This window comes from Apis florea, unplaced genomic scaffold (assembly GCF_048593485.1).
Source record: "Apis florea isolate Af1SG1 unplaced genomic scaffold, ASM4859348v1 contig_2495_pilon, whole genome shotgun sequence".
In the NCBI taxonomy this organism is placed as follows: domain Eukaryota; kingdom Metazoa; phylum Arthropoda; class Insecta; order Hymenoptera; family Apidae; genus Apis; species Apis florea.
In genome coordinates this window covers 4,800,221-4,810,053 of record NW_028256595.1, presented here as the reverse complement: position 1 = coordinate 4,810,053, position 9,833 = coordinate 4,800,221, and the positions used below count along the sequence as shown (strand labels likewise).

Here is a 9,833-nt window from a genome sequence, read left to right as displayed (position 1 = left end):
CTCCGATTATTCCTAAAACCGAAATTGAATCCTCGAGCGATGCGAATGGAAATATCTCGCGAGATATTCCGCGTAGATAAACAATCGACGGCCGCCATCCATTTTAGAATATATCGATCGCGCGCCGTTAATCACGATCTCGATGCTTCGATGCGGCGAATGTTTTCCTCCTGTTATAGTATGTATATATACAGGCTCCACGTTTCTCGCGGTTTCTCGCTAATTTCGTAAACGACGATCGTTGATATTGTTTGTCGCGGATTCCCGTCGAAGCGACTAGACAGCGCGAGCAGATTCGTGCCTCCTCGCGACGAGGAGTAGTGTTTGACGAGTGAGTGTCGGGGGTTAGTTGGATCCGATGTGCAGCGGTTCCATCGTGTACACGCTTCTCCCCTTGTAACGATCGATCCTCTCTGTCCTTCCCATCAACATTTTTCCCACCAAATTTCCCCTTTTATTTCCTAACTCGATTCTAATAGAAGCGACTCGTTTTCCAAACGGCTCGATTACCAACGGCGAGTATCGGTTAATTTGTCAACCCGTGAAAGGTAATAACGCGTGCTGTTGTATTATGCACCGTATTTCGAATTGGAAAACCGGTCGAGTTACCGTGACATTTTCGCTATAGCTTTCGAAAGTTCGTTCGTTGAAACGTTCGTTGCGCGCGTTTCGAAAGACACCACTGTCAGAAATTTGACGACGACAAGGATCGAATCGAGGGTTATCTTTCCATGAAGACGCGTTTCGAGTTCGAAAGACACCACCGTTAGAATTTTGGCGACAATTAGGATCGAATCGAGGGTTATCTTTCCGCGAAGACGCGTTTCGAAAGACGCCATTCGGCCGTCAAAAATTTGGCGACGACAAGGATCGAGTTGACGGGTTACCTTTCCGCACTTCGAGTGGCTTTTGTGCGATTCGCGAGAATAGTTGCAACGTGGGAGGCTGGCCACGGGGTGTGTTTCGTCCGACAGCGTGACATCGGGGATTCGTTTAACGCGATTCAAACGAAAGTTGGTTAAAGTTGGTCCGGCTGGTAGGACGCGACAACGTCGGCGCGATCGTCAAGTCGGAAATCGCCTTCGATAAAGCGCAACTTTTACCTCTGTCTCTCGCCTCCTCCTTCTTCTCGACGAGTTTCGCTTCGTTTCGAGAAACGAAAACAAGGAAGGAAGGAAGGAAGGAAAAGTTTCCCTCCTGGAGTTCGTTCGATTAGTCGCGCGCGAGGAAAATCGAGGTCGTTGAATCGATCCGCGACAAGTGAAAAAGAAGAGAAGTATCTAATAATTTGGAGAAATTGGAAAGAATTTGCGTTCCTCGACCGACGAGGCGAGGAACCACGCTATTGTCGCGGCCGTTTAAACGCGACGGGAGAAAAGAGGGAGAAGAAAGTTGGCCGGCCTGCTAAAAATTCAAAACGCGAGCGAATTTTCCCCGGGAATAAATTTCCAAGTTTCACGGCGCGAGAACAGCCGAGCAAATACGGCGTCGCGAGCTTATCCACCACCTGGAAGAAGCTAGAAAGTTTGACGCATTGCCGGTGAATAAACCGAAACGATTGTTACGCAACGTTTGCGTAAAGGGAAAGGGGGCTGAGAAGAAGTTTTTAACCGTACGTCGTGTGTTACGTGACTTCTACATGTATATATATATATATACATATGTGTGTGTGCGTGTGTGTGTGTAATAGCATTTTCGGGATATAATAGAAAGAAAGGAGGCAACGCTCGATCGTCTCTCTATTTTTAATCTCCTCCCTTTTCTCGTTTTATATTCACCATTATTTCTTTCAGCCGCTAGTGCTATCCATCGATCCCGAGGACAACGACGATAGACTATGAATAATAGTCAATCCAATATAACGACAACGACGTGAGTAACTGATAACAATGTATATCCCCGCGCGTTATATAGCGCGTCGTCGTGATCGAAAGTATATTTTCAAATAACGATATCTGGTGGGGAAAAGTTGCGAGTTGAAAAATCGCGATGCAGCGCCATCGATAACCCTATCGTCAGAGGCTGATGGGAAAGAGTGGCTGTTGTCGCCTCGAGGAAGGATGTCGCATCCACGGAGACAAAGCATGTCCTTCACCGCCGTTATGAACCATCGAAGAGGTCTTCTCGGGTAATTTAACCAGTTTTCTTTTTTCCCCTCCCCCTAATTTCGCATCCCTCGTCCCCGACTTGGACGTTGATATTGGTATTTTCGGAGTCCACGCATCGGCGTGCACGGCCGACCGATTTAATCGTTCCGGTTAATGCATTAATAACGGCTAAAATATTACAGGGCGTAGAACGCGTGGTGAAACGTGGTGTGCTGTTGGGAGCGCAAAAAAGCGTGATAATTTTACGATCATTGAATCCTGTTTTCGAACGAAGTATTTTCGACGTGACGGTCCACCGATTCGTTTGAATTTATTTCGTTCGGGTGTATCGAGGCGAGATCGAGCGGTTGGACACGGTTAAATACCTTGCCGATCCTTTCCACCCCGGCCTGGTGGAATCGCGCCCCACGTATGTTTCAACCACCGCGCAACCTCTCTACCCGAATCCCCCCAATCGCGATGTCAAACATTCATCCTGTCATGCCGTTTCCGGCAGCGCGTTGATTTCAGGTATAGGCAGCAACATGTCGCTGCCCTCGTGCATCCCTCAAGACCAAGAGTTTTTGCCCGGTCAGACGGGAGCGGGGTGCAAAACGGCGTTGTTGAACAATCGAAATCAACCAGGAACGGAGAAGAACGAGCACGAGGCGCTAAAGCAACGGCCCAATTTTCTCCCGCTGGCACCTGTTGGCGCGGGTTGCGTGAACGCTCTGGAACCAGTGAAAGGTGAGCGTGTCCTCCTCGAGAACTGTTCGAGAACCGAGAGATTTATTAACCGAGAGATTTGCGCGATTTCGATGCAGCGAAGCAACGGACCATGGATGAAAAGTTAACGGAGAAGAGGAATTGCCACGCGGAAATGGTGTCCATCATGAGCACCCTTTACGCGAAATTGTTGATCGTGATAGGGCTAGCCGTGCCCATAACGGCCAGCGTGACGGAGAGGGTTCCAGCTTCGTTGAATCAGGTGACGGATCTTTCCGACGAGCGGAGAAAAAGGATAGATATATATATATATATATTCTTCTCCGAGAACGTACGTACGATGATAATGCAACGTCTGTTTGCGTTATAGGGTTTCTATTTGTATCTATACGTGGTCAGCGTGGCATTCGTGATCTCGATGTACGTTATCGTATTAAGAGACAAGGCTGTTTGGAATGTGAAGGGGAGGAGCGGAGGGGGAAAGGAGCAGGCGTTGAAATGCGACGAGAAGGGGGATCGCGTAAATCCTAGCCAGGTAAAGTTTGCTCTTCGAAAATATTTAATCGCTTCGAAAATTAACTTGGAATCACGTTTCACGACGTCGTTACCCCCCTTGCGACCACCGATGTTTGTCTTTGACAAAGTGTCACGCGGAGGGAGGGGAGGGGAAGGGAGGGGAGGAAGAGGGAAGGCGACGATCAGGGATCAGCGATCCCTTTTCAGGTGTCCCGACCTGCGCAATTGTTGACTGTCACGAGGCCAATTACCCGTCTCGCGTCAACGCTTGGCCATTGAATAATTTGTAGAAAAAAAAAGGGAAGGAGAAAAAGAAGAAAGAAAAAAAAAAAAAAAAAAAAGAAAAGGAAAAACAAATGTTTCGCAGCGTAAACCAGCGTGAAAATCCTCCTCGCTCGCCATTTTCTAATTAGCGGATCGCATTCAACCGGCCGTGCACACGTACAATGAAATCTTTGTTTCCCACCAGACGCAACAGTACGGGAGCTTTTGTCTGAGACTCGGCGCTGTGGGATTTGGCGCTGGCTCGTTGGTATTTACGGGATTGCAAATTGGGGCGGAAATAGCTTCCGGCCCGTTCAGGGCGATTACACCGGGTGCCAGGCTGCTGCTGGTCACGGCCCAGATGCATTTTATATTTCTCAACAGTAAAAGTCTCAGCTTGGCCAAGCACACCGCACTGGCCAAGTTAGGTCTGATGCACATGATCGCGACGAATCTCTGCGAGTGGTTACAGGTAAGCGGAACGACCGTGATGAAATGGATGAGAGAGAGAGAGAGAGAGAGAGAGAGAGAGAGAGAGAGAGGAGATAAAAATAATAAAAAAATAAAACGCGAGGAAACATTTTTCCTCATCGAGGAAATCGCGGAGAACTGTTTGAACAACTTGATACATTTTATCCATCGACGTTGCGCGTTTGCTCGCAAAAGTGAATCGAAAACGAATTACCCGGCACCGCCAATATTTGAGTCATCCGAGTCAATTTGTCGCATCATCATCATCGTCATCATCGTCATCGCTATATCGAATATCAATACGTACGAAAACAATCGAACGATATATAAAACCGAAATCGAATAAAAGGGAAAGAACGGTGGACAACGGTTGGAAACAGATATCACTTTGATCCGAACATTTCAATGACCTTTATCTGGAAACGAGCGATCGGTATCGATTAACCGTGTAAACCACCACTTATTGGCGGGAGGAAAACGCGCTGTTTATTCCCATATTCATAGAAACGTTGCGTGTCCCGCGTTTTTTTTTTTTTTTTTTTCTTTTTCCTCCCCTCTCCGTTCTTCCTCGATGAAAATCGAGTTGGCCGTTTCGCGAACTCGATACATTCGTTTCGTACGTTCGTTTCCCTTGTTCTCCTCCCCCTCCCCGCACAAGTTGATACGCGTGCGTCGCCGTGAATTTTTCACGCGTCCTCAGGCATTCCGTTTGTTTGCCAAGGCGTTGGTCGAGGAAACGCAACACGAGATCGATCAGCTAGGCGACACGCACGACGACGATGACGGTATACTGAAATCGCTTCTGAGGGACGCGAGCCCGTTCCTTTTCCCGTGCACAATTGAATTCAGTTTAATTTGCGCGGTGATACTGTTCGAGATGTGGAAGAGGGCGGACGAGAGGATCGATGCAAAGAGCGAGACCCCGGCCAGATCCTCGTATCATCTTAGCATAGATTGCAGCAGCTCTCACAGGTCAGCTTGAGGAAGAAATTTAATTAAATCGATAGGATTTCCCTTTCTCCCCCTTAATTTGTTAATGCGATATCGTTGAGATTTTATTTAACACTGTTAACCCGCCTCACACACACCTCCCTCCCTCCTTCCCTCCTCCTCTACGCGTTCTTTTCTTTTTCTTTTCCTTTTTTTCTTTTTTCCAGAGGTCTCTTCGGCGGGATATTGATCGTTGCAGCGACTATATTGAGCTTGATCATGTTCTTCGTGCTGAAGGAGACGAAAATGGAGATTGCGATCGTTCAGGTCACCGCGCTCGACGCCACTATACTTACGTTAGGTAAATTTCGATGGCAATTTTTTCCTCTTCCTCTCTCTCTCTCTTTCCCTTTTCCTTTTTTACTTCGACCCATTGAAAGGAGGGATCGATGATCGATGATAGGTATGATCGCTTCGATCGCGGGCACGTTGAAGTTGCAAGCGTTGCAGCAGAAGATTGTCAAACCATCGGACTTGGACACCACGCTGTTGGCAGCGGCTCAAGCCGGGGTCTATCTGCATTGTCTGTTCGGGGTTGTTGGCGATATATTGACAATGGGACCGACCTGGGCGTTATCGTTGATCACAGATTTGTTGGCCTTAATGCAGAGCACCAGCCAGACGTTGCTCATCAAAGTAAGAAATTGGTTCGTTTCGTTTAGAGAACGAAATTTCGGTCATATTTACCAGCTCGGTCGAAGCATGGTTCCATCGGTTGAAAAATTCGCAGATCGCCTGGGGAAGACGTTGCTCGAGAAACGACAAGCCCGGCAAGGAATTAATCACATTCCTTATAGTCGTCAACATCGCGTTGTGGACGGTGAACACTCTGGAGAAGTCTCGCGCGGGGGTTCGCCCGGACCATCTTCGATTCTTCGGAGTGTGGGCATGGACCATCATCACCCACGTGTCCATGCCATTGGCTATATTCTATCGGTTCCACTCGGCCATATGCCTGTTCGAGATATGGAAGACGTGCTACAAATGCAGATCGAACAGCGTCGTCCACACCCCTTACTGAATTCGCCCCGATTCCTTCGAAACTTTCTTGATCGAAACTTTCTACCGCGTTGAACAATGTAATATACAAAAATCTTATTACTTTTAATAAAAAAGCGAAAGAGAAGGAAAAAACCGTTTCGACCGTTCTCTTTTGATTACCGTTTAACCGAGGGAAGGAGAGGGAGGGAAACAGAAGAAGGGGAAAGAAAACGAGCGATATAACAACATTACGGAGACTCGCAAAAGGTAGGAGACTTGTCCGCAACGTTTACCAGGTTGCACGTTGTAACTTCTAAGCCGGCTCCAAAGACAAAGGGTAAAAGGGGCGCAGTTTCAAAGCTGTTGCTGGCGTGGACGACGACGTGGACGCGACGTGGCATGGCCGACGCGAATCGATAGAGAGAGAGAGGTGCGTACTACTTTTATCATGGTGTACCGCACGGAAAAGATAGACGGTAACGATGATGGTGGACGGCCGACAGTTTGATACGGTTTACGGTAAACACATTTCGGTAGCAATCACATCACGGGGCAGGCAAGCCACGGCCGCTGCAGCGAGAAGTAGGTGATGCTTGGTTGGAGAAAGCGAGCGAGTGGTCGGTGAAGAGCTCTTAGCCAACCCTTTGTTGCTCCTGCTATTGCGTCCCTCTTCCTTCCTCCGCCCCCTTCAACTCAACGGAGCGGAGGCTGCACTCTTGACCAAAGGCCTCTGATTTACTTAGCCTATCGAGTGCTCTCGGACTCGTCCACCAAGAATACCGTGCACGCGGTGTTCTACACCGTGTTTCCCAAATTTCCAAACTTAATGCTCCACTTACTGTCCGTCCATCTTCCGCGCCGAGATTTCCCCTGATCGCGCCCCTCTTGTGTGTAAATAACTTTCGGTCAGAGGAGGAAATTGGAACGTCCCATCTCTTCTCGGCTTCGTTCCCCTCGCGTTTTTCCCTCGAACGAGTAGTGCAAGTGTCGCGAATCGATAATCGTTCCAAGGAGGAATTTTGCCGAAAAGAAAGGGAAAAAAACACGCGCATGAATCTTCTTCGCGGAGAGAAAAGGAGAAAGAAAAGGGAAGGGTGTCGGTTGGCAAGCGTCGCAATCCTCTAACACCGTAGGTTCGCCGTAGGTTTTGTTTCTTTTCCGGATTTAACCAGGATTTACCTACGTGTCTACGCCAGCCTGCCTACCCACCATCGAATACGATCTGCAACGCGCAACTGCAACGGCGAGAAGGAGAGATCTTAGATTCGCCCCCCTACGGGGCTGGATATCGATGACCGTGTACAACGTGCTCCGGCAAAATTGCCAGGAATTCGAATTTATTCGAAACGAGACGGGTGAAAACGTGCGACTATGAATGAAATTCGTACGTCAATCTAGCGCCATCAGTTCCCAATCCATTTACCTAATTTAATTTACCGTGGAATTTAAAGTCGCCCCGTAAACGGCGACTCGTAATTGTCGTATAACGAGCCATCTATTAACGATAATAGTTATTATCGGGTTGAATCGGCCACGCAACGAGAATATCGATTATTATTAACGACGAGATTATTTATAGCGGGTACACCTTGAAAGCGAAATAATCAAGGACCGTGCGTGAATTTGCATTCCAACATTCCACGATGCGATGCGAAGCAACATTTCCCGCGAGCCATTCAACCATTTTCCATTCGATAATTCGGGGAACGCCCCTTCGATCGGTCATGGAAAAATCTCGCAATTTATCGGGTTTACCGATCCTATCCTGTCGATTCCACGTTGGCACGGAGGGAACGGGGAGCGGAAAAAGAGGAGGAAAAGGCGATGCGACAGCGACAGGACGAGGAAACCTTGATATATCCGCCAAACACAAGGAGAGAGAGAACGCCTTGGCGGATTTATCGGAGCCGCGGATAATGGATGGTCTTCGCAGCAGGGAAGAAACTTTTTTAAATAATATAACGTGCAACTAGCGGAAGCGCTTCGATCCTACGGCGATTCGAAATACCGCTTATATCGGGAGGAGGAGGGGGAAACTGGAAGGGGAACTATATCCCTCCTCCTCCTCCTCCTCCTCCTCCTCCTCCCCTCTTCTTTCTCGCTAATACTTCGGGGAAAATAATGGTTCGCCAAAAAGTGTGCAATAACCAATTTCTTGTCGTGACCGGGCATGGCCGTCGTCGCTGAAAACGTATCGATACGTGAAATCGTCGAGCGTTCGAAATAAAATTATCTCGGTGAGAGCGGAGCGTAAAGGAGCCCGTGCGAAGGGTCAGCGGCGGTTCTCTTTCTCGACCCAATTACACGGGGCTTTAATGAATTTTCGATATACTCGCTGCTCCGCCGCTAGCGTAAAGCGCGGCGATAAAAAGAACCGGTAAAAACAAGTAAATTATTCGGTGGCTGTCGATGTGGCCGAAATAAGAGTCGGAAGGACGAGACTTTGGCGAAAGAAACGACAGTGGTATTAGCGGAACAACTACCGGTAGGCAAATACCATTGGCGGTGGTGGTCGATTGGACGATCCTCGGGAATGTATTTAATTCGATTGGACTCTGCCGCCATCTGGACGAGACAAGAGAGAAGAAGGGAGGGAAACTCGAAGCTAGGGTGAGGGAACCTCTGTTTCCGCCGGAAATGAGACCTTCGCGACTCGTACTCCCATCCTCCGCTACCCCTTTTTGCCTCCTCCTCAACGCCCTCTCGAGCCTCCTCAACCCGGCTGTGGTCGTTCCCCTAACCGAAACATCTATCCCCCTCTATCTCGAGGGCGAGAATGCAAATTGTATTTATATTCCATCTCTCGTGGCCAGGTAAATATTTCAATCAGCCATGCTTACCTGTGTTTCCCGCCAAACTTGCTTTCTGCAAATCATTCAAATCCACTTCCCATTCGCGTTTCCCACTCTTTCATAGCCTTCACCAGCCCCGCTTTTCCTTCTTCTTCTCATTTCTTCACTTCTTTTCTTCTCTCTTTCAAATATTTAAATTATAAATATTCATCAATGTATATGTGTGTGTATGTGTGTGTGTGTGTGTGTGTGTATATTGCGAAATTCTAATTCCTCTGGTCGAATGTGCGATTAAAAATAATCATAATGATTTGACAGCGATATTATCATCGCCGATCGTTTGTTGCGATTTATTGAAATGCATGCTCGTGTTCCGATAGGAATTAAAATATAAACGAATCCTATCATTTCTACCGTGTTTCCTGCTATGACAAAGACTGCACAATGGATGGAAGCGAATATCTTAAAAAAAAAAAAAAAAAAAAAAAAGAAAAAAAAAAGTAAAATAAAAAAAGAAATAGTAAAAAAAGTAGACGAAACGAGGAAAAATCAGAGTCGAAAAGACTTACTAATGCTCTCTCGCAGCTCCGATGAATGTCGCTTGGTCTCCGAGGATGTAATTTTCGCTGTATGCCCGGATTAGAAGCCAGCTCGTCGGGGGCTCCACGTTATACCGCTTGATAAGTATTGCCCATACCTCTTGAATACACTAGAACTGGAAAAGGGATTCGAGATGATCTCAAAGCGATCGATTGGCCTCGACATGACGTCACGGGTCACGGCGATAGGCTGCTGTTATGTCTCGTTAAGAATCCAGGTACTATAATAGCACGGATTAATGATAAGAACATAAGGGCAGAGCAACCGTGCAGTTTGTTGGAACGTAAAAGCTATTATTACGATACCTGTCGTTGCTACTTCAGCGAGAATTGATTTTATTTAACGTCTCGAGAGAAAAAGCTTCATCGACCTTCTCGGAAACCTAAATCTTAAGAAACCAATGAAT

General features: G+C 47.5%; 1 protein-coding gene across 1 annotated transcript; it reads left to right on the top strand.

Annotated features, from left to right (window-relative positions):
• The first annotated feature begins 390 nt into the window (after window positions 1-390).
• Window positions 391-6,189, top strand: LOC100866595 (proton channel OtopLc). Its single transcript, XM_086906398.1, has 11 exons — window positions 391-548; window positions 1,794-1,872; window positions 1,970-2,128; window positions 2,605-2,834; window positions 2,912-3,075; window positions 3,184-3,348; window positions 3,799-4,065; window positions 4,786-5,036; window positions 5,222-5,355; window positions 5,458-5,690; window positions 5,785-6,189. The coding sequence occupies exons 2-11, from the start codon at window positions 1,838-1,840 to the stop codon at window positions 6,073-6,075; spliced, it is 1,929 nt and encodes a 642-aa protein (XP_086762524.1). The 5' UTR covers window positions 391-548; window positions 1,794-1,837; the 3' UTR covers window positions 6,076-6,189.
• The last annotated feature ends 3,644 nt before the right edge of the window (window positions 6,190-9,833 follow it).

Coding starts and splice junctions, on each gene's coding strand:
- LOC100866595 (XM_086906398.1), top strand. CDS start 1,838: ATGAATAATAGTCAATCCAATATAACGACAACGAC. Junction 2,129..2,604: donor CATCGAAGAGGTCTTCTCGG/GTAATTTAACCA, acceptor CGTTTCCGGCAG/CGCGTTGATTTCAGGTATAG. Junction 3,349..3,798: donor ATCGCGTAAATCCTAGCCAG/GTAAAGTTTGCT, acceptor GTTTCCCACCAG/ACGCAACAGTACGGGAGCTT.